Below are 25,912 nucleotides of genomic sequence, written 5' to 3' on the forward strand. Positions count from 1 at the left end.
TGCACTTAAACGCAGTGCTCAGCGTTACATTTCTTTAATAATTTACACAAAGTTTAATAATTTGTCACAGGAGTATATTTTGAGTGATTTTAAGTAGTAGTTTTCTATTGCAATGTTGCTTTTTAAAACTAAGCAGCAATTACAAACTGTGAGAGTTAAAGTAGTAAAAGCTTCTGATCTTTGATCAAATGTGTAAAATCGTGGTTCCTCTGCCTTCAGTGTGACAATCGGGAGTAACACCAGCACTGTAACCTCTTGATACCCTATAGCAGTGGTTTTCAGACTGTGGTTCATGGATTATTTCTAAAGGATCTGTGAAAGATAACTAAGAAATGAGGGTTTATGGTCAAGTGGCTTAAATTCACTATATAGAGATATACAGTGCTGGATACTTTGTAAATGTAAGCAAACAGATGAAGATCAAAAATGACTGCCACAAGATAACTACTTCAAGGCTCCATTTTCACTCATCTCCTGCACTAGAAAAATGTTCAAGATCAGAATAATTTCAAACAGTAGTATCTACCATATTTGGTGGACCTCTTCCTAGCCTACAGTCAAGAGCTCAGGCAGGAGCAGGGCTCTCACACCTGACTTCAGTTTCCTCCCTTAAACAGAATCTGAATGACCAATATTTTTACCATAAGTAGGAAGAGGAGGGTGACTCACGGATAAGCTATGATTTTTAGGTCATCACTGTAACCCACCATTCCTGATACAAAAATGGTACAGGCTGCTCAGCAAAAATACTCTCTACCTTATATGCATTAAACCAAAATCACCTAAGTTATTCTTCAGTAAAAGAAGTATTAAATAATCCATAAATCTTATACAACAGGCATAAACCTTTTGTAGCTTTTTAACTTCTATGTTTTTCATTTCAAATGTAAGAGAGACAAAGACACTCAGACTTACACATACCTAACATATTCTATAGCACAACTGCTTTATGTAACTATTTATATTATTGTTCTCCTGTATCTTCATATAGCTACATACTGATGTGATAGGGAGGAGATGACTTTAATTATTTTGCCCAGCAGATAATTTCTGCAATCTTTATGGGTCCAACACAAGACAAAAAGACAGCGAACATTAAGTATCATCTTTAGGGGAGGGAGGCCAAGTATGCTGTTCGGTCCCCACTACGCATCTGCTATGTCCTGGCTTCTTATACTAGTTTAGTCTCCATTTCCTCCAATTCATGTCATGAGGTTCACACTTCACAGGAGAACAGAAAAGCTTTAAAGCTCATGTTATTCACTATTGAAAACAATAGTTCTTTAAAGAGAAAAGTAGAACTAAATGCAAAAGTTATTTCAAGATTCTAGCAGTCATGTAATACATACACAATTGAGAAGAGAATGAAAAACAAAAGTTCTGAGAGAAATGGACAGAAAGTCATAGTCCATAAAACAGAACAAACTATCACAATAACTTATGTAACAAAAGTAAAAACCCCAACTAGAACAAATGGTGAAACTAATACATCACTCCTAGGACTTTTAGGATTATACCAACCTGCAGTGCATTTGAAATTGCTCTCTGAGCTAACTTCCATTCTTCCTCACTGAAGGCAAAGAAAGACACACTAAACATTGAATATATTTAATTAAGCCAATATGGAGCATGGAAATAGAGCCTGAATAGCTTGTTACATCTGGGTTCAGCTTGTTCAGTATCACTCAGTGCTTTTGTGACCATCTTGTGCTACCCTTGGCCCTCAGATTCTCAGAGGTTTTTCTGTTCTGTATTCTCATGCTTGAGGAGTTTTCACCTATGCTTCCTATAACTGTGTTTAACCCATTCTTCCATTTAAACCCAAAGTTAGTTAAAATAACAAGGCTGTATTATGAAAGCATGTTTTTGTTGAACAGATGTTCTTCCTCCCACACCTATTTCATTACAGGCCCATCTCTCCTACCCTCCTCATCCTGATAACAGTGTTTTTATAGCCAGCTCCCTTTGCTGATTTTAGCCAAGTTTCTAGGACACAATGTTTTATTTTAAACATAGTTCCAGTTCTACAATTTTATTTTGCGTGTCTTTGAACTTGCTCCTCTGTAACCCCAAAGGATGCTAATCTATTTCAAAACATTTTCCTAACCTTTGTTTGTCCATGAGCTTTCCCACTACATCCACTTTTCTCTGTGCAGGTAGTCCAAGACCACAGTTGCCCCATGACTCTGCCCCACTTTTTGGCAGACTACAGCATACTATTATGCATAAACTGCATCCTTTAATAAGATTGCAGTATTGGATATGTGCTTGCTATGTGGTGAGGAACTCCAGGAAGAATTTGAAGTCCAGAAAAACCTTTTCAAGGGGCAATACAACGTCATAGCACCAGCATGGAAGCATTGGGGCTGTATCCTGTACAACAAAATTTAATAAACAAGGGTCTCACAATTCCCTTATGAACCTAACTATTTATCACATTTTTCAGTGTCATGGAGGGTGCGATTTGTCTCACCTACCTGACTTTCAGACATTTGGAGTTATCTATTTCTCACTGACTCAACTAGACAGTCTTTGTAACCGCAAGGAGAGCTGACAGCAAAGATACATCAGCCTCTGGAGGTATGTGCTTCTCTGCCTATAGTAGACAGAGAGCCTAGACGACTGCCAAGTAAGCGTTAGAAGACAAAGTCCCTGCGATGGAATACATCTTGAGACCCCTCTTAGTTTCCACTTTCTGACAGTAACCAGTTCTGTGCAAATTTCTTGTCCCTAATTAATCACACTTTTCTGGTAAATGTTTTCCTCCACACTGCAGAAATCATTCCTGCAATTCCATGCACCAACCTTCTATTTGTACCTGGTTGAACCTGATCATATAAAGGTGCAACTCCAACTTCAGCAACAGTCCACCAGGGACAGAGTATGATTAGCACTGATGTACCTGATGGCTCATTCATTGAGAAAAGGATAACACAAGTGAAAATAAATCTGAGCAAACTAAAAAGCACTAATAGGAGGTTCTGTTACAGTTTTTTACTAGCTCTAATTGGATAGAAACCCTTAGATGTTAATTTGAACTCTTGGTCTCTCCATACTTTTTACTCTTATTTATGTCTAAGACATAGCAGCACTATAAAACTAATCACGGAGGGTGGATCAGAGCCGTCAGCATTCAGAGAAAATCGTTCCATGATCTCCTTGCCCCTAAAGGGATTTTCCATGTCATAAACCACAGATTGCTAAATATATGAAATAGAAAAATAAATGTTACAGCCCCTACGTATAACAGAGTTTTAACTAAATAATTTCAGCAATCAATCCCAATACAAAGGGTCTGCAAAAGCCAAGCCAGGAAAGTCAAAACCCTGTATTAGATTAGTGTTGGTGAAGGGAGTGGTTTCCTGTGCTCTGAAGTAGCTTTCCATCCCTACTGCAGCACAGACTGCCTCAAACTGGAGTAATCTTTCAGGGTTGAGGCATGTATGTAGTTCTACTAAACAAGTCACGTTCTTGTCTGCCTGCTGAGGGCTGCTTTCCTCCTCCTCAGTGTCAGGGTCTGGCTGCAGAGAACATTTAATGAGCAGGGTAAAGGTGGCTTCAGCAAGCACATCAACAATGTAATCTGTAAAATTTTCACTTAGGGTTCTCAATAAAATGATTACTGAAAGCTGCCTGGAATGTCAGGCATGTATTCTTTCCTCCTTTATTGTCCTATATTTTACTCCACTGCTCTGAATTTCCTTTCCTTATTTTTAAGTGTTTATAGAATATACATTTTGCCTCTTAGAAACAGTGCTGACAGAGCAGGCAATCCAATGAGGAACTTGGTGTGACAATAAAAGCGCACTATGTAGCTTCTCTGCATTTTGCCTTGCACAATATTTCTAGATGCAGCATTGTTCATTGACCTCCTTCCATCTTCCTGAAGAACCTCAAAACATATGTTGACTTGAAAGTCACAGCTCCCCAATGAAAGAAAGTGCCTGGCATTAAGGAACTGATGCAGAATCTATTATTTTCTAATCAAACCTTTTTTTGAAAATTACTTTGAAAAAATCATCAACAGATGGCAAAAGTAGTCTATTTTTTGCCTCTCAAAAAACCGTCTGTGGACAATCAGCCAAATTCTGTTCTGATACATATACAGCACATACTTGTCTCCTGATTTCAACTGGGATTATGTGGGATGTAAATTTGTGCATAGCTAGCTTAAGGCATTTTAGCCGCTTGTCTGTTTGCTAGGAGAGAACACTACTAGATTCCTAGAAAAGGTTTACAGTAGGAAAGTGATACACTGTGTTCCAAGTGAGCAAGTATTACAGTCATCCAACAAGACACAGTTTAATTTTAATAAGCCTGCCTCTGAATGAGAAGCCAGATACAACAATCAGTGTAACTGGCTTCCACTATGTAAGCAGCAACCCATTCATACATCTTGTTAGAAATACATGCAACATACCAGAAACTCCTGCTGGTGTCTTTATGAATTTTCCATTAAAATGAGCAATCACTGCTTCACATTTTTCTGTTGACTCCATCCTAAGAAAATAAAGAATAATTTACATAAATTAAACATGCATCCAGATTCCCATGTTTGTGATTTTTTAAATCACATTTCTGGATTTTTCTCACTTCACTTTTGTGGCTTACTTTCCTGTGTGTGAGCAACAGAGATGTTTTCTGAGAACACACAACTTCAGAAAGGTAAAACTAAACTCAGTTGACATTTTACACGTCCTGAGGCCAAAACCAGTGCCAAACTGCAAACACAATACCCTTATTTAGTTAGAAATTATGCAGAACAGCTATAATACAAAGTACCTATGCTGTCTTGAAGGAAGCAGAAAGACTGATCCACAGTCATTCATAACTGAATCCCTAGTATCCATGAAGCATACAAGAAATGTTAATGTCGCTTTTGATAGAGGATTCTGAAGCGTCTGTACAGGTTAAGAGTAATAAACTAAAATATAAACATGCCAGACCACATGACCCAAACTGTCTTTGCAGCTTTTAGCTTATACATATCGTCCCAACTAAATGATGTACCTATCTCTTATTTAATTGTTTCCAGGTTACCTTCAAAACAGAAACCAATAACAGAATAGCTGTGGCAGCTACTGAGAATTTATCCAGCATCCTGAACGGGTTTGTGCACTTATGTTGTCAAAACTAGACTTAACAGACTGGGTGGACTACTGGTGAGCTAGCACTAATCTGGGAGTGGCTCTGTAGGTTTCAGGTACAGCCTTATATTGCAATGCAGATGTGTCAGTCCTAACTGCCAGCTTGGACTAAGTTGCAATGGATGACTGAGACATGCAAGTATAACAAAACTCATTTTAAAAGAAGAATATATTTTGCGGCTGCCTGCAAAATTATGTTTGGATGAAGCTGAACAGAGATTTTATTTGTATTTGTTCATTACATTCTGTAATTCAGAACTACAAATTGGGCCAATGGCCTCAGCAGCAAAGAAGCAGTACTAAAAATGACTACGTCTTGGCACCCTCTTAATTCAAATAGCCTTTCTGCACAGATTGACAAAATATAGTCACAGACAGCAACCAAAATCATGAAAATGCCAGACTGAACAAGAACTTTTCCTCATGGTTTCAAAAATACCTTCTAGAGAATTTTCAGAAGTTCTGGATTGTTGGATCTGCATCAAAGAAATCCAGTTGGTTTTTTTTTTCTCACATGAAACAAACAATATACTTTAGTTTAACACTCAAGTCTGGACTTGATAAAATACATTATCCCTTATTAACCTAATAAAATGTTCCCAAAGGCAAGAAATGAAAATATTTATTTCATGTCTACATGTTTCTTGGGCAACTTTAACTAGCTAATATTTATCCAAAAATGTTCCAATACCTACCTTGCAGAAGGGGATAAATTCTGATTAGATATGACAGCAATAGCTTATTCTATAAATTATGTATAATATATGTATGTGTATAAATAAACATGTATATAAAAATAACTTCATGTTTATGTATATGTACAAAACATATAATGTATAACGGAGAACCTATTGAGAAAATACTTACTTTAAACTAATCTCTTTTAATGTCCTCAATACAAACGAGGTTTTGGACACATACAAGTCTTTTGGACCTTTACATACAATTCTAAAACTCTTCTGGCTATACTAGAATAAAAGTATTCTTAAAATATCACTGTTTCAAGGTAAAGTTGGTAAGCATTCATAATGTCTACTGAATTTTAGCTTGGGTGTTACTGGACTCTGGCCTTCATAGTACCAAAAAGTGAAAGCTGCATTTAAGCAAGTATATTTTTCAAAATCAGAAAATATAACTTTTGGATATATATTGCTTTGTACATCATCCAAAGACACATATACACATTCTGTGTATACTTGTATGGAGTCCACATTCAAATACTTACGCATAGGCTTATATGAAAAAAATACAAGTGTATGAACGAAAAAAAAAAATACCAATTAAATTTACATCAAAAAAATATCACAAATACTTCTTGATTTATTTAAAGGGGGAAGTAAGAAATTTTGGTAGAAACCAAAATTGCTGGCTTTGCACTCTTAAATAAAGGCATTTCATCTCATTGTTTCTAAATTTGTTCCTTTGTATCTTCTTGAAACTGGACGGTCTGCCAAACAAATAAATTGGGGGTGGGGAGGAGATTTAAAAACAGAAAAATAAAAATCACAGTGCTGTTAACTACCATAGCCAACTCACAGGGAAACCAATCCTTAAAAATTTTGGCTTCATCAAGAGGTATAATTTGTTCATTTTTTTCTGTGAACTAATTTTAGATTCTACTGTTTGTTCAAATACAGAACTATTGTAATATTGGCTGAACATCTGAATTACTGGAATTTGACTGCTGACAGAGATTCTACAACATATTTTGAGAATCTCAATCCTTTGCCCAAAGCATGCCCCTATTTTTGATTATAGAAATCTCCAATCTAAAGCCTCCAAATTTTGATTGCCATACTAGGTTTAAAGCAGAACTTAACAAAAGATAGAAAAATATTAGAAAGGCACAGAAAGACTTTGATGAAAACACCGCAGAACAAATAGGTGAATTAAATAGAGAAAAAGTAGACTCGTGTACAGATTATTTGGGAGGTATCTATTAATTTATGGAAAATATTTGTTCTTGTTGATTTGGGAGAGATATTTGACTGAGGTGTCAAATATTTTAAGGTGAAATTTACTGTAAATGAATAAAAATATTTTCTTTCCCAGATGACAACATGTTAATGAGCCAGAAAATTCAAAGGGCTGATGTTCAAAGGGCAATGACAAGTTGATTTTCTCAAAGGAACTAATGAAGAAAAAAAAAAAAAAAAAAAAAATAGAGGTGGAGGCGGGGAGAGGGACAGGGGTGGGGAGAAGGGTTTCTTCCTTATGGTGTTGTCTTGAATTCAAACCTCAAAAGTCAGAAAAGGCACAGGAGAAGTCTCTGTGAAGCACAGCATAACTCTTGCTTACTGGCCCAGGGACAGAGGAGAAAGGAGAAGTACAGAGAAGAGGATGAAGTGGAGAGTGAACTCAATCTAGATAGTTGTCCAATAAGAGCAATAGATTCAGCTTTAGCCATCAAAGTGAGACGGGACACAGCCATATTTGCTTTATCAAAGGAAGAATTAACAAAACCCTGCTGGTATCTCCATCTAGATGTCCTTCTTCTTTAAAAGCTTGGTAATTTTTTAACTATTTCTGCCTTTTCCTCCTATTTCTGCCTTTTCAAAAAAGGAAAAAAGCTGCCAGCAAGGCTAACAGCGCTGAAGTACCTTGCAAAGCCAACACCACGGCTTGTCCCACTTGAGTCCCGCAGTATTCTTGTGGAGATAACCTGCCCAAATGGCTTCAGCATGTTCTCAAGCTCCTGCTCATCCATTGATAGCGGCAAATTAGAAATGTATAAGTTAGTTGGGTCTTGTTCTTGTTGCTGAAAGAGAATTAAAAACAATTGTTATTGTTGTTGCCACTGGAAAGACATTTTGAATATAAAATATAACAATTGAATCTAACTACTGGTACAGATTTTTACTTCTCAGGTCCCTTCCTAAAGGCTGCTCTTCCTTAGTTTTAGTGACCTCCATCTTCTGTCACTGTATACAGCATTCCTAAAAAAGGTCTCCTCCTCCTATTACTGCTGACAACAACATTTCTGAGTGGAGATAAAAGTGAATAATTGACCAGTTTATAGTCCGTATTACAACTTCATGTTTCAGATTTTTCTGAAAGAAAAAAAGGCACAAACAAGATAAAGGAAAGAAAGCAGACAAGGAAACACAAGACTGCTAAAAAGAGCTAAAAAAAGACAGATGTCAGTTAATAAGAGAAAAGATTGGAATGACAATTTGAAAATAATACAGGGGAAAAAGGAAACAATGTGTTTAAGAGTATGCACATTGCCAAAATATTACCATAAGAATAGGCTGATACACACAGAAATGAGTGGGACACTGCCATCTTCTCCCACACATCTATGTTTTTGAGTTTTCACTTAACTTCTAAATTATGCATTCAGACAATACAAAAGTCTTCCAAAAACTGTCTCTAGAAACAAACAAAAATGACAAAGGCAACTGAGATGAGCAATTAGGGAAGAGACAAATGTAGTCACGTCTTTGCCATTCTCCTGACCTTAGGCTATCTACTTTGTGTGATCCATGCATTTACCATGAAATTCCATCTCAAATAAATATATTTGTTGAAATTCATCATTTCCAGTGTTTGTCTACAGATTCTCCAGCTGTGGTTAGGGAGCATCTCTCATAATGCTAATTGCCAGCCATGCTCCATGATGAAATACATTCTTAATCTACACAGATCTATAGCACTTGGCCCTTACAGTTGTGCAAGACCTTGATGTCATCATTGCGGCTCCCTGTATAGATTTAAGTCTCTGCAGGATACATTGTATTCAGAAGAACTTTGTCATTAGGAATTGTATGATCTGAAACAAATACAATTTTGTTGGCATAGTCCTCAGCATACTTTCATGCTATGTAAGTGGGCTAACTGGCTTAGGGAAGTTTGAATCAAATCAAAAAACAACAACAACAAAAAGAAAACCACAACACTGCTTACTGGAATTAAAGTGTTTATTAAAGCGATTATAGCTGTATGGGTGGTGATACCTTCTTATGCAGATTAGGCATCAATTTGTCCTTAAAATGCCCTTATATTAACAATATCTCAGTACCTTTGGTAGCAATTGTATAATTTAATAACTTGATATCCTGGATATCACCTCTCAGTTGGGGTTACTTTTTCCTAGGACAAAAAAAAAGAAAAATAGTTGGGGCTGGGGAGGGAGGTCGCACCTTTTGGGCAAATAAATGAACTATCTTGTTTCAAAAACTAATGAAACTTAAAAATGGGGAAGCAAATTCTATTCTTACAGACCTTCACTATTTGCATTTTTACCCTGAGTCAGTTAGAAAGGGCTAATGTTTTGAAATTTTCTGTAAGGTTTTTATAAGAAGTTTCAGCATCAAAGGACCTATAAAAGGGAAATGTGCTCCCATTACATCCTCCTGATATGTATACTATGCCACCTATATGATATTAATTCCCAGCCACACTGAAATCCCATATACCTTACAGAACACAAACTTTTCCAAGTGCTCAAGTGCTGTCCTCATCAATCCCTTTACAGTCCATTACAAATGGCATTTGACTATCATGTATGTTTTTCCTTTTGTTATCCAGTAAAAATATCCCCCCTCCCAAAACAATACTGAATCTATACAGTACACACAGCAGTTTATGATTTAAATTACCTTAGAATATCTGACTTCTTTTTCATATTAGAAAAATTAGCAGAAAGCAAAGACAAGAAAATAGATTCACTGAGAGGCCAGAGCTGACCTTAATACTCCTTGCTGAACAGTGTTCAATCATCAGGGAAAAACCTATGTTACAGTAGTTACATCTTTGACACAGTTCAAATTTTCTCAGGTAGGAATCTGAGATGAAGATAGCTTTCACATTTTCAGAGTTAGTTTGATACTTAGATTGTATTAGCCAATTTTGTTTTGCACCTTGAGATATGTAGGCTTACTTCCTTCTTTAATGAGCTCTATTAGCAAAAGCTTTATAGGACGTTTCAGCCATGAGCATTACAAAACTGCATTTGTAGCTATAGCATAATTTCCTGAAACTCCAAATAGTATTTGAAAGGAACAATTTTGGATTTTTCACTTTTTATGATAAACTGTAAAATATATTGTACACAAATATCCAAAAGGTTCCCTAAATAACCAGTGTACAATCTGGAAAATCAGACCCTTTGAATATTTTCATCTAATTTGCTAATGTTTTTATTCTATAATAACAGAAAGTCTGAGTTATAGTATAAAAATGTTCTTGTTAAAAAGCCTAACAACATTCGGAAAGATAAATAGTCCCTGTTTTGTTCACACTAAAATAACGTAATTTACATGCAAAGAAGAAATGCTCACATTCAGAAGTGCCTAATAGAGAAAGAAATTCAGTCAACTGTAGAATGTCAGATCAATCTGTTTTATTTGGGAAACTGGGGAGATCACATTCCCCTTCCCTTGGGCTCTTATTCCAGCCTATGGGGTTGCCACACTTTCGCATTATACCAGCATTGTATTCAGGATGAGAGATCGTGAGCTTTCCTTGCCAAAAGGGACACAAAGACCTACTGCAAGTTACTGTAGCACATGAAGATCTTCCTCCATGCATGCTGAGAAGCTCAATTCTTGTACCTATCCACCTAGCAGTGAAAACTTCATGTCATAAAAACATGTCACATAACAATGTTGTTAGAGAGGGAATACTAAACTCTGAAAGTTAGTGACTTTACCACTAACCTGCACTGCAAATCCCCTAGGAATGGAGGAAAAAAAAAGTGCATCTGAGGAAACTGTTATAAGGAAATTGCTTTCTCTGAACTGAGAGCATTTTGTGATGGAAAAATCTGACTTGTGGCCCATGAAACAATACATATTTTGCATTAGCAACTATTGAGTCTTGGTCAGGTGTGTGCTAAATGGGAGACTGGAAAGGAGACTTACTTCTGCTTTCCTGACCCTTTCTCTATGTCACAGTTTATTTCAGCCTGAATATTCCCAGTGATTTCTGCTTCTGATCCTTCAATGGGACATGCTGATCACAGTGGAAAAAGGGATGTTTGAAAACACTTCTACATATGTCCATAGCTCGAACTGGTAAAGATAGCAGACATGGGAGAAGAAGAGCAAAAAAAGCAGCCAACATAAGAGGATGTCACATTGAAATCCTGGAATATGAGTTGGAAGTTCATTCATTTGTAATTCTTCCAGAAGAAAATAGTTGAAATGCCAACAAACACATTCCACAATGCACCAAGGTTTTATCTGCACTGCCGGTACAAACCTACAGCTGCCCTGGGGAGTGGCAGCAGATCAACTGTAGGGACGAATCATAGAATCACAGAGTATCTCAAGTTGGAAGGGACCCATAAGGATCATCGAGTTCAACTAGGTCAGGATACATTAATTTAAGCCAGTACTTCACTTTGCAGGGAAAAAAAAAAAAAAAAAAAAAAAAAAAAACACACACACCCAAAAAAAAAAAACAAAAACCACACACAACCAAATAAACAAACCCTGCCATTGGTTCTCAAAAGAACTTTCTTACAGTACTAAGATAATACTGTTGGGATGGACTTAAAGCAAGACTGAACTCTGTATAGAGTGTATTCGGAATTTTATACAGTTTGGCAGTGGAAAAATCATACCTATTAACGTGCAAAAACACCTCCTCAACTCCTGCTAATTACTTAAGTCACCATGTAGCTTCTGTCATCTCCACAAAACTACTAGACCTTAAAACAGGTATCTGGGTATGTTTTGGGAGATCATAAGCAGTAAGTAATTTCCTTTCCCTCAGAACATGCTGGATTTCCAAGCTGGCTTCCAAACGGCAACCACAACTAGGACTCGCTATCCATCTTTATCCTGTCTTACACAAAAGACACCATACAAACAGATGTTTGCTTTTACACAACTCTTTGGCAAGGAAAATGGTTGAACAGTTAAAAATTCAGGAAGTTAGAAGAGACACAAATTTTTTAATTTGCCCCTCTGTCTCTATAGCAAGCAGCAGCTCAATACATTAAGTTCTGTGACTTCCTTCCTTACTGAAGCCTGTCTCACCATAGTTTAATTCATATGGTTATTACAGTTCCGTTTCAGAAGAGAAAAATATATTCCTTTGATATTTAAGTTCCTAATTTTTATTCTGAAATTTGGCAAAAAAGGTGAAACTAGCAAAAATATCTGCAAACATAACTCAGCTCAAACCTTGCCTATAGACTGTAATTGTTCTAAGTGCTTTCAAAGTGAGGGGTTTTTCCTGTGCTTAAAATCCATTAAATCATATAAGCTGCTTTTACCTTAGAAATGTTAAATATTTTTAAATTATTTGTACCATTTTATGGGAATGATCAAAAATAATTACTAAAGTCAGTGGAAAGCTTCCTACTTCAGGGTAGCAAGCTAACATTTAAATATAAACCACTGAACCACTGAGATTATTTTATTGTTTTTTTTTTTAAATTCTACAAGATTTTGGAAAACTGCTTAATTTGAGAGTCTTCAGATCTCATGCAGTCTCTTCAGTTAACAGAGCCTTTAGCAAGTCCCGGAAGACACTGAAAATACTTGCTATTTGCAGGTTATGGGCAATGCCAGGGAATTTGCAGGCTACTGTAAGGATCCATATTACTGACGAAATTGGGAAGTCATTTTTAGCAAGTCACATCAGCAAGTTTGTATCAGTCTTTTCTCACCAAACACCTTTCACGACATCTCCAGAACTTCTCTAGCAGAACATAATAATACAAAGATGCAGAACAGTGCTCTCACAGATTAATGCTCTTCTTATTCCTAAAAAGCACAGCACTAAATAAGATGACTATAAGATACAGTATTTCTCATAAAAAGAATAGGAATAATCAACTGATAATATTAATTTCTGTAGAAAGGGGTGATCAGGAGTCCTACATAATGCAAAACGCTCTACCATCATCTGAAAGTAATTAACAAAAACCTCCCTGTGCGTGTGGAACCGTTCCTAAATTGCAAGCAAGAAACTTGGCAAAACGGTAAGACATCTGTTTTCTCTTGTTCTGTGTAAGGTCAGAGCGAACAGATAGCCATTCAGAAACATGTGACTAGGCACTGCTCACAGCATGGAAGATCCTCTGGCTGATAGGGAAGGGATTAAATGCTTGTCTGCTTTTGTATAGAAACTACTTTAAAATTTACAATTGGCCTGTGTCTCACTGAAATATGTCTGTTTTAGCCACAGTTTTAATACTGTCTGACCACAGACTGTTAACAAGACAATTCAGGGGAAAAATCACTACCATAATCTTCACTTGTTCTCCAGAATTGCATAAACACTATATATGATTAATAAGTTAAACATTTTAATTAATGTAATACAGATATGCCTGTGAAAAAAGAGGAGTAAGAGCTGTATGAAAAGGAATTTTTAACTACAGTAAGTGCTGTGTTCAAGTTTGCAATCAGACTATCACTGCAATCATATGTTCTCTTTTCACTCCTGGGCATTCTTGCTTTCCCCTTCCTAGAAGGGCACCTGGGTTCTCCCCTGGAGTTCTACATGTTGCTCATGGATGCCACTGTTTTCAACAGAAAGCTGAAGGAGCCCACCACAGTTCCTAGCAGGGCACTGGACCCTTGTCTGAACAAGCCACAGCACTGCTTAGCAACTGAGATAAGACTTTTGTGGGCTGAAGCTGTGTACTCAAGGGAAGTGGTTAACTGTCTTATTTAATCCACATGTAATTTCTGAAATGATGGTCATTTAGCAACCAGGTAAGCAAAATTTGGTTTACTTTCAATTTATTTTATAATGACTTTTAAGAACTTTTATGAATAGAAGGAGGAAAATTGATTATATTTACTTAGGCTATTACAGTAGGATTTAATATTATTGCCTACAGAAAGTACTACAAACTAGGTAAAACACACCCTTTTCTTACAAGACAGTTGCTAAAAACTGCTGTAGAAATCTCCTTGAGTTAGCTCCTGTTTGCCTATCATCTGTTCTTTGGCACTCAGAAGCCCAGATGCAGAACAAAAAAAAATTGCAATATGCCCACCTTCTCTAGTTAGATTAAGTGCACTAGCTACCATGGTAACCTAAACTTATTTTCTTACTTTACTCTGTAGGAATGAAAACTGATTTAGTTCTCCAGAAGGTTGCCACAATGAAGACAAGTACAAAAAGCAGTACGTTATTAAAAGTCATAAAAGTTAGCTGTTTCTCACTTTTGCAAACTCAAAACCATGTTCTTCATCAGCAACATAAAGGAAGACTGCCTTTAATACATGTTGTTTAGTAGCTGTGGAAACGCCTTAATTTCTGTTACAGAGATGAGGACAATTGGCTAAGCAGCCTTTCCCTCCCCAAAAGCCCATACCTGCTGTGCAGTTCACACTTTATATAGTGTGACAGTTCATCTTTTCCAAATACGTCTGGGAAAAGAGTCACCTAAAGTAAGTTTCAAATATAAAAAAATGCTCCTGCAAAGAACGTAATTGGAAAGAAAGATAAAGCTACTTGCACATGGGGACAGCTTCACAGTTCTGCCTTTGTAACCATTAGTAAAAAATACAAAGATTACAAATTCATGTAATCTCCAGTTCTGAAGGACCAACATGAACTCAGACAATGCGCTAATATTTATCACAAACTAAAAACCACTCCCACATAATGAGTTCCAGAGCATTTGGTCTGTTGCTCTGAGGCTGACAGATCATTCCAGAAAACAGAAATTGTATCTTAAGAATGGTGGAAGAGTCCGTATATGATGGTGCAACATACTTTGCATTATCACCACAGGCATCCTTCTAACATAATTGGAGTAAGAAACAATTCTGAAGATGGCACTTGTTTTTTTGCACAAGCCTAAAATATCTGAAAATATTTAGTGATTTGTTAATGTGAGAGCTAATGTAATATAAGCAGGAGCATACTTAATTGTGTCAATGGAACTGAAGATTTTAAGGAGGAAGAAATTATAACATTTTGAATCTAAGCCCTGGGTCCTAAAAATGTGCAAGTGTGGGGAAATCTTTGAATGGATAAACAGTGAGTCTTCCCCCAAAAAAAGCACATTAGAACATGGAACAGCATTCCTTGGTTCAAATTAATGAGTTTCATTGACAATAGAAATATTCTACGTCCATAAACTACTTTCATGGATTCTATTATCAGTGGCATATGTTTACTAAAGGTAAGTTTGTGCTTCTGTAGAAAAACAATTAGGAAAACACAAACTGGAAAAGAATATCACTTGTTTAAGTTATAAATGACCTTGACAATCTTATAGAAAGTTGTACATAAGGAAGAAATAAAAATCTGATCAATAGAGAGAACAGAGGAGACATAAGGAAGGCAAGGTCTTCAAACACATAATCTGGAGGATCAGGCTCATTGAGTCTATAGCAATTGGGCTGGACTTGGATGGTTAAATCATTTCAAGGGAGGACACTGCACTAATTTTAAGGACAGGGCTGAAATACAATTGTGAGAACACCGGAACGTATGTTAATCCTTCTTGTGATGCCCAAAGTACATTACAAGCTTCTTTGCAAACAATGGTAACTCCGTATGTAGAATAGTTTTAGTAGATATAAGCCTTTCACTACATTATCTCAGGAATCAGTTAACCTACCATGAGCTAGACATTATGGCTATATAGATATCACTGCCATGCCAGGAAGGACATTGTTTAGCACTGGAACTCTGAGCTGCCACAGCCAGGCTGGTATTCTAGCTGACTTGTGTATCTCCACATTGCTGTCAGTACAATATAGATATTCTCTAGCTGACTTTATCTGGGCTGCAAACACAATCATCCTTCTCCCGGCTTAAGTTTGCTAGATAGAAAGAGGAGAACAACTGTGGGTTTTATTAACCATTCTTATTCAGTAGTTCTTTTTTAGTTTTTATATTTACACATTAGTTTACAACCAGAAGAATAAGAATTAAATTCAACTTTCCAATCATCTGAAACACAGTTATTTCAGTAACTACAGCTGAACTCAAGTGAATACCATTTGATGAGACAGGCCTTTGCCTGAGCACTGATTCAAATGTCTCAAAAGTTCAAGGTCAAAAACCTGTGAGAATTCAGGTGACTCATATCTCCACAGCATTTAGACCTCACCATCTCTAAAACTTCCATTACAGATTCTCAGGTTTTTTTAAGTCTCCATTCAAAAAGCAATAGATTTTCTGTGTGCATCTATCTTCCTATACAAAATCATTTGCTATCTGCTCTGAACAGTGTTGAACAGTTTAGAAACCTACAGTTATCTCACTGATTTTACCTGTGGGATAGGTGGAAGAGACAAGACACACTTCTCAGAAAACTTATTGTGACAACAACCATAACTTTTCTAACAAAGAAAATGGGCAGAACTTTTCAATACTACTACTAATCTTAGCTAAGAATGCTACAGCTCTGCAAAATTAGAGCTTTTGAAATTGTTATTATTAGTTTATCGAAACACTCCTCTAAGAGCAAGGAAAATAAACTAATTAAATTTTGAGAAATTAAAATGAATGAAAAAAAAAAAAATTAGACACTCACCAGTTACTAACTAGCTTAGAAACAACAGTACTCTTGCAAGACATGTATCTGCTCTTTCCATACCTTATCTCTAGAGTAAGAGATAAACTGCTGGGTTTGTACTAGGTCCTGAAACAAGCTGGTGGCTACCACTACAGCTCACATCACCTCCTGATCCCTTTTCCACAACCACTTGTACACCCTGGAAAAGATGACTGACAAGACTGAACACTGGCAGTACTCAATTGGATAAGAGAAGAGGGGCAATAGCCCATTACCTCCATTTTAAATTTCTGTCCAAAAGCTACTCCCATCCCCTGGCAATGCAACATCATCTTATGTAAGCTCTTAGCAGCATTATCTGACCAACAGGAATAGTGGGAGGCATTTCCATTTCAGCAGTGACCAGAAGATACTGCTAACCAGCACAGAGCAGAACACTGCCCAAGCGGCTTCATCTTAGCCAAGTGCTTCCAACTCAGATCTTGGAAAGAACAGAGCAGAATAATTGAAAACATAATGCTTCTTGAGCAATGGTCTGACACTGGGTTCCTTTGCTGGCACTATAATCATGGCATCTCATGAGAAGTGGCCACTTCTCTACCAACAGTGACACCCCTGGAACAGATCTGGCAGGATTTGGCCTGAAGCCATGTCTCCGGCCCCAGGCCCGCCCAGTCTGTCCAGCAATAGCCAATACATAGTGGGTGAGATTAGATTTTTCTGGAGTCAGATCAACTTGGAAGCAGACCTCTGTGTACAGCACAGTCTTACCCCATGGATAGGAAAAGCTCAAAGTCAAATATCTGAAGTTATATCTACAGAACAAACAAAGGTTTTAACACGTATAATCTGAACCACTTTTACTAAACTAGGATTTATAGATGAACTTGCTGATGTAATTTTTACACACTGACATACAGCTACAGCGGGACACCGCAAAAAGGGGTTTACAGCAGCCAGAGTCAGGACAAGGCTTCAATATTAACATTTTCCCTCCCCTTTGGCTGCTGTGGGTCAGAGACTACCACCACGTCTGGGAGGAGGGTGAGAATACTGAGGAGACATGCTGCTGGCTGACACCCTGGGCACCGCACAATAGCAACATCGTCCCATGGACAAACCCCTCCAACAGGCATTTATTTCTTTTTGAAACTGAAACAGTTGTAGTGGTCAGTAAGGAAATCCATGGACCAGACAGCCAAGAAACTGTCCTCCAAATCTTTCTCTGTGACATCCAGGCTAAAGCCTGAACAGTTTCACTGCAAGAAAACCATTTCATGGCACAGGTGGTAACATGAAAAAGGATAAAATATTAGACAAACACAAGTAAACTTTTATAATGTCTTGCATGTGAAGAGTCTGATTTGCTAATCTTGCCAAAACAACTGTAAGTGACTGACAACTCCCAGTTTGGAGCGACCAACTGGAAACAGGATTTTTCAGACAAAAGGAGAGCAGCACTGCCCAGGAAAAAAAAAATAATCCAATTGCTCAAAACAGACAAAAAAATCAAAGCACTCGAACGCTTAGTCACTTGTGACTGTTTGTTGTGGTACTGTTCATTGGGTTGGTTTGGGGGTTGTTTTTTTATAATAATTCAAACACTTTTTCCATGTTAAGAAGCAGAACAACAAGTTTCACTGGAATGCAAACTTTATAGTTCCAGATTTCCCACACGTCACCAGGTTTGACACAGTGTCAGAAAAATAAATCAATCAAAACTGTTAGGTATTATGGTGTACATTTTTTCATTAATGTTAACAGAAAATAAATACTAGCAATATTGCAACTGTCAGAGGAAATGAGTCAGAAAAATATACTATGGGGAAAATTAAGAAATTATTCATTACATTACTATAGTGAAATATTAGAGCTTCTCCATCTACTCAGGATGACAATTAAATCAGACATTAAAATTCATTAACAAAATGGATTGACATGATTTCACATTCTCTTTTCTCCCCTCATACCTAGATATCATATCTATAAGTTAGCAGACATAGGCTTTGAAAAACCTGGTGTATACTTTAAAGTGATCACCTAAAAACTAAAGTTTAATTAAAAGGTCTTTATAGGCATACATAATGCCTTATAAAAAGAAAAACAAACAAACAAAACAAAACCAAGTGTCTTCCAGTAAGCATGTATGTTTGTGTCATGATTAATGAAACATGCATTAAGTATGAAACATATGGTTTCCATTTTGTTGCCCTGGAATCCATCCAAAAACATTTTATGTTGTTAGCTTAACTGTTAGCTTAACTGTTCTCCTCAGCTGAGAATCTGTGGAAAATATCTCATCTGAAAAAAATCTGTACCTAATGGATAACTATAAAAGATTTGCTAGATCTGCAGCAGACTATTTTAAAAAGCCTCTGAGATTACTAGCTAATTAATAGAATTTTATTTAATTAGAATATAATTTTCAAACAAAAAAAAACTGCTTTAAGATGTACCACAAATTATATGAACAGATAATGTTGGTAGTATTTTCTTTATTTAATAAATTTGTAGTGGTGTTCATGTCACTCTGTTGGAACCAGGCCATTTGACCTAACAAGAATGCATGACAAAAATCATTACTAATGTATCATCTCCCTGATTTTGTAGATTTCAGAAACTTATCTTATGCCAAAAGAGCATTGCTCTGAAGATCACTTTTGACTAATAGCCTGATTCAGATGCAAGGATCAGTAAAAATGAAAGAAAAAGAACAAAGATCATATTTCTTTATTTTTAATAATGTTTGGCTAAGAATTTTATGACATCTATCATGAATGCCCAGATTTAAATTTTACTTTAACAGAAAATATACTAGAAAGGCTGAAGACAAAGTCACAAGGTTAAATTCTGCCATGCTGTTCTTAAAAATTCATCTCCAAATTGTGAGGCTGCTAATCTCGGTAAAAACAAGCAGTCAATGTATAAAACCTTTCATACATTTGTGCTGTAAACTATTTAAGCTACTGACTTGTTTCAGGAATTAACACATTGTATTTAAACCATTAAGCCTGCTGCAGTTTTTATAATTTATTGCAAATCTTTCTTTTGATTAAGCCAATGGAAAAACAGTATCATGATTAAATTGATAAATCCAATCAGATCAGTTTGGAGACTTTACCATGATATGTTTCTTTATTTCATTAGCTGAGATGATTTGGGGTATGGCAGTTGAAAGCCTCCATTTCGTTAATGTATCATGTGACTTGAGTCTTGACTCTGCTCTCTGCAAAGGGTCCACAACTTGAAAATTCCTATTACCAGTGCTCTGCTAGCATACAAGCTTGTTCATTTTCATAACCCATTGCAAGAATTAGCTGGTTACTTTAACTCACCTTTGCCATCTGTGCTTGGACTCCACTAGCCTTTAAAGCAGAAACTGCCTTCTGAGCAGCTGCTGGGCTGTCAAAGTCAACAAAACCATAACCTGAAATATAAACCATATTTCATTAATGAGCAAATAACCAGCTTATAATCAAACAGTTCACATGCTACTAGCACAGTTATTTAATACAATTTTCTTGTTGGTGAAGAGGACCAATTTAAACTCCAAAGTTTGTCATGTAGTCCCAAGAAAACAATCTACCAAAGTCCTTCAACCTTGAACTGGTGGGGACCTACCCTAGTGGAACAAATCCATTTTCATTCCCACTCATTAACAGGATTTTGTCCAAATTGCTAACAAGTAGTATGGTGCTTTGTTTTATCTGGTACGTATCTTCTAAGAGCAAACGTGACATAATCTGTTTCTTTCATAGAGATCACCAAGTAAAGCATAATCTGTTAATTCTTCTAAACTAAATTCTTAGTCTAGTTTAAATAAGTGATAAATAAGCTTCTAAAATTACATGTCAAACTCAAAACTAGGAGAGGAATTTAGTCGAAAAGATGCATATCTACTGCATTGTAACCCAATTTTTTGTGAATTAGTTACTTCATTGTATATACACAAAAGACAGTTAAATTTTAAAAGTGAGTGAAAACCCAGCTTCAGTGAAATCAAGGAAGTTTTTCCCATTGTTGTTACTGAAATCTGAATGGAAAAAAATGTCCTGAAAACATTTTCTATGCCATATAATGCAATCTTTACATGTTAAAGCAAGCCCACAGTTAAATGTAACAATTTCTATATATCTGCAAGAACTTATGTTCTTATTCTGAACAACAACATTCAGCTAATGGATTCCAGGACATCTGAACAGCAACATACCTTGGCCTTCACAAGCAGTGACCTTAAAGACTGGGAGCTGGATGCTCAAGTCTCACCAAAAGGCAGTTGGAGTTTGGAAGCTATTTCCCCTAGACGTTATCACAAACCTCATTCTGTATTTTTCAACCCCCTTCCTTCCCACCAGGGAACCACCCCAAATATTAAAGCAATCCCTCTCCAATGTCTAAGTTGGGTTAAAAGAAAACAAACAAAAACCCCAGCATCTAAAAAAAAAAAAAAACTCTAGAGGAGTAGAAAATTGAATTATTTCTTCAGAAGGTAATAGTATTCTCTTACAACATGTCTATACTGAAGACAAGAAGGTTGCGTAAAGATATAACTGAACCAGCTTTGAAGTCCTTAACTTGGGAAAAACAACTCGAGCAGCCTTGTACATCACTGCAAGCTTATTTAACCTGCCAAGAAGCTGAAGAAAGCAGCATATTGTTCTGTGTAACATGTGGTGTTGTGGACTGTTAAATCTTGACATGAAACAGAATGAATTAGCTCATATCAAGTCTTCTCTTGCCAAGGCAAAACTAGCTTTCCATACCCACAACTAGCTTTTCATACCCATGACAGCCTAGGTTATCAACACCACCACACTGCAGGGTGCAATATATATGAAGTTACATACTGATACCAAGCATGCCAGCAAAGCTGGCTTTGACATCTTCTAGATGACATATAAACTCAATTGCTCATTGTTCCAATTAGTTTAAATCCTATGGTATGTTTTTTTGGCAAGAGCCAGAGATGCTGTCAATCTTTCGGTTAAATTCCAGTTAGGTATCTGCATTCTGCCTGCTTATGTTCCTACTGCAATTTCAGTGGCATGCAGTGAGCTTCCCTGCAGCCTTAGCTTGCTGTATATGATTACAACAGACTGTTAGTTAATGCTTTTCACGAGTGAGATTTAAAATCTGTATTGGAAAAGTCAGCTTAAATCTCTTAAAACATTAACGTGAGAATTTCTGTATCACTGACAGAGCTACCGAAGTCTTCAGGAGCTGGGGGCATGGACACACTAAAACAGTTAAGTGATGTCATAGGTAGTAATGAATTAAAATAACTGAAAAGGGCATATCCTCTTTCCTAGTCACAATATATGCAGATGACATGTGCATACAAGCTAGGAAAAAAATTTCTAGAGATTTCGGTTTCTGAACTGTCAGTGGGGAGCTGAGAAGGTACGGCCCTGCACTGCTTCCAAGTTCTGCACAAAAACTGTGTCTGTATTAATGATGAACTCTCCTCTCCTGCCTCTATCAACTTTATGCTCATTCATGAGCTTCACACTTATTGATAAATCAGCTGACTTAATTCTTCACTTTGCTTAGAAATTATGCTCTTAATTGAAAAAAAATGAAGTCTGAAATATGATATTTCAGTGTCTGCTACCACACCTTCTCCCACCATGCACGTTGCTGGGATATGATCTCACTGCAGCTGCAATGAGTGATGAAAAATCAGTGAACTGATGTATCCAGTTTATCGAAAGAAGTCCTAATTTTTTTTCCAGCTGCAATTACTTTGGTGAAAGCGAACCCTCTCTTTGGTCCCAATACATTCAATAGCATATAAAAAAACACAATTAGAGTATTGGAACATATAATTAAGTGCTGCTTTAAACTACTCTAATCAATGGAGCTGATTTCCACAATATGTATTTTTTTCTGATGCTTAGTGCAGTTGAATGGTTTTCCATAAACTTCCCTAGCTTCTCAAAGCAAAAGGGGAAAAGCTGCTTTTAACTCTATTTTTGTTTTTAAAATAGAGGTGAACTGCCAGCCAGCACTGTGCATGACAGCCTCACTCCGGCTGGGCTGCAGCAGTGACACAGGCTGTCTGCCAGCTCCACTGGAAACAAATGTATGGAATACACCAACCACAGGCAAGAATAAGACTAATTTAGGAATAAGAATAAAATAAAGTAATTAGCGTATTTCATGTAATCAGTTAAGACATTCAGGTCAGTGTAATATAAAGGCAAGTCTACATACCTTTGCATTTGTTTGTTGTCTTATCCAAAATAGCCTTCGTGGATACAATTTTCCCATACCTAAAATGTATTATACATATGTAAGGAAAATGAGAAAAGAACATCCTATTACAACAGATACCCAATTCACATTATTTTATAACCGATTACCCTTACATTTTAATAAAATGGAATAATATAGAGACTTTATTATTATATAATGAAAACTCAGAACATAGATTGAAGTAACAAAAAAGATCAACCATGTCAAGCATGACCTTGTTCTATTCTCCCTATGTTTCCAGTGGTACAGCAGAATCACAAAAGAAGATTGAGAAAAAGTGCTTCATAGAAAAAAAATACAATACAGTTAAAATCCTGGTACATATAAGAAATCACATTTTAGACATAAGCTTGGACTCTCCAATTATATATAGCAGGTAAGGCAGACAAGCTGCCTTTGTCAGTGCTAGGCTTGCTAACTAACACGGTATAGGGGTTAAAAAAACAAACAAACAAACAAACAAACTAAATAAATAAATAAATCCACCACCAAAAAAACCCAAACTTGGAAAAATTTATCTATCTCTTGCAACACACACTGACAAACACAAAAAGATTAAAAACTCTATTCTGGAAAGTGACAAGTACAAGTCAGATTTATGAAAGCTGATCGGCAAGGGTGGTTAAACATTTTCTGTCTTTTTAAAATGGAAAACTGAAATGTAAACAATTTCAACTAAAGCCAAAACACCCCTCAGGAAAGTTTCAATTTTCTTTTTAAAAAAGAAAAACACATTAATTGCCTGTTCCTCAGCTTCTCAATAAGCAGGCAGTCCAAGCGCCAATCTGCTACATGCAAAGGTGAGCACCCAGAGATCTAAGAACAGTTAAGCGTGAGAACAGGTGGATAGCAATCCCAGCTACACCAATGGTTGCTGTTTCTCAAGTGTTCTGCACAGTTTATAAGAATTAGGGGTTTTGATCAAATTTAGAGTAGAGTTTGCCACTCCTGGTGAAAATTTGCAATTTTACTTGAAAGTCAAATCCCATTTTCAATAAATCCCTTACTACTCCTCTGGTTGATTGTAAACTACATTTGATATAGTGTTGTGAGTATACGAGAGGGAAATGATGCAACACAAGTTTGTTTCCACATGAGAATATAATTTAAATTATTACATTAACAGGCATTCCTAAGCACTGTGTGCTAAGTGGTTCTTCATAGAGGTTTTTGATACGAGAACCCAAAATGAAATAAAAATTATGAGAAATGTTATCAGTGTAAGAAAGTGACATTTGGGGAAGAATGAAGTTTTGCCAGTTCACCTGTTAAATATAACTTCAAGAGTAACATTTTGAAAAGGTATTGATTCAAGAGACAACTACCTCAATTTCTGCAGTACCAGTATTAGCCTTAAAAATTCTTCAAAATATATAAGAAGATTAAAAAATAAAGTAGAGCTTAGGTAGTTAAGAGTAGTCAAATAACTGTTCACTTGCAAAGTGACAGTTATTCAAGAATGAAGCCTATTTACAAAGTACTTTCCCCTTAAGAACGTTTGAATACATGTTTCAGTGTAGTTATTGCTCTTTGTGACCAATTTCAAGCACCTTCTATTTATTCAATGAGTTATTTTATGGCTTCAAATAGTTGCAAGGGGGTAAACCTGGGGCACTAGCCACTAGGTGTTAGCTTCCTTATTGTTACCTGAAATTGTGAGCATCTACACTGATATAAAATAGAACTATCCATCTGTAGCCTAAAAATGTACAAGCACCAATGAAAATCAGTACATACCTAATTAAATATACCATGCTAGAAGATGTAATAAAGCAATAGAAATTCTGCCTAATAGTTGGAGCAGGTACTTCCTTATTAGTGTCACTTATTTTCCAAATACATCATTCCATTAAGAAAGCTTTATAGTCTGTAAGTCAAAACTTCTCAAACTTTCTCCAGAATTTTTCTGAGTGCAGACTAAACATACATCTTATAAATGAGAGAGGCAAACCGTTCAGGGACATCACTCCTGAGGATCCACTAAACTCTTGTGTTCTAAGCTGCTTGCACCCAGCATTACATTCAACGGTCAGCATTTTCCATATCCCATGAGCTTCCCTAAGCTTCTCAAAGTGAAGAGCTACATGACCTTTTGTGGGGAAAAAAAAAAAAAAAAAAAAAGAGTCCCTGAAGAGTGATCTTGTCCCTGCTACTGTTTCAGTTCTCCAAAGCGTAGAAAGTGGTGGTGGTGAAAAACTACAACAAAGTAACTGCAACCCTCAGCCACTTTGGTCAGGTCTGCACTGGCCCACCGATGCCAACACACACCAGTCCATAAATAGGTGTCTGCATATCTGCTCTGTACAGCCACTTCATGGACCATTTTCCAACGTGCAAGACTGTTAGTGATTTAATTCACTGTCCTAGATAGCATGGCTCCTGCAAAGAACCCGCTGCCATGGAAGACTGCCAAGAAGTTTCAGCAGAGTGAGTCTAGGAACGATTCGGAGAACTGGTATAACAATAGCAGCTATCATCAGGATTTCTCCTACGATTTTCCCTGTGAATACTCCTCCTAAGTGCTAGCTCTCCACTCATGCCATGAAGCACAGAAATGGAATTTACCCCACGCAACCCTGGCCAGAGGGATACATCCCCCCTCCTTGCTCCCACCATGTGGTCTGATATCAGGGGAAATTACTCCTTGCAGCTCTTCTTAAGCACTTCCTTCAAATGATGGCCATCATGAAAATCTAGTTCCTTCCTCCTGAATTCTGCAGTCCTAATACTGCTGTCAACATAGGCTCCTGTCTTCAACTGTTCATTTGTTGGGTGCAACTGCAATCAAGACCCACCAGAAATCAATGAGCTATACTGCAGTCATTGAGCAAACTAGTACGTATTGCCTGCTTACGAACAGGAATATAGAAAGCAAGAGAAAATTTATATTCCAAAGATGTCCTTGATGTTAGGTCTTGCCTGAAGACCATCACTCCTCTCAAAGCTCACACACATCTAGTTGTCTTAAGCACCCTGCTGAGGCTACTCTTCTGCTCCAAAACCTTACTGCATGCTTGGTAAGACTTACTGCCTAAGGCAGAGCATGTTTCTCATGGTTGGCAGAATC

The 25,912-nt window shown here is 36.8% G+C and overlaps 1 protein-coding gene across 4 annotated transcripts in view; it reads right to left on the bottom strand.

Annotated features, from left to right (window-relative positions):
* RBMS1 (RNA binding motif single stranded interacting protein 1) overlaps nt 1-25,912 on the bottom strand; it is a 148,251-nt gene that overhangs the window by 16,567 nt on the left and 105,772 nt on the right. For all 4 annotated transcript variants that reach the window (XM_042783821.1, XM_042783820.1, XM_042783822.1 and 1 more), the window contains exons 3-6: nt 22,804-22,862; nt 19,926-20,017; nt 7,748-7,905; nt 4,421-4,500 (exon numbers count right to left, since the gene is read on the bottom strand). In XM_042783821.1, the coding sequence (XP_042639755.1) occupies nt 4,421-4,500; nt 7,748-7,905; nt 19,926-20,017; nt 22,804-22,862 (389 nt within the window). The remainder of the gene's footprint in view (nt 1-4,420; nt 4,501-7,747; nt 7,906-19,925; nt 20,018-22,803; nt 22,863-25,912) is intronic.

The sequence above is a fragment of the Tyto alba genome, unplaced genomic scaffold (assembly GCF_018691265.1).
Source record: "Tyto alba isolate M040663 unplaced genomic scaffold, T.alba_DEE_v4.0 Super-Scaffold_7, whole genome shotgun sequence".
Taxonomy (NCBI): domain Eukaryota; kingdom Metazoa; phylum Chordata; class Aves; order Strigiformes; family Tytonidae; genus Tyto; species Tyto alba.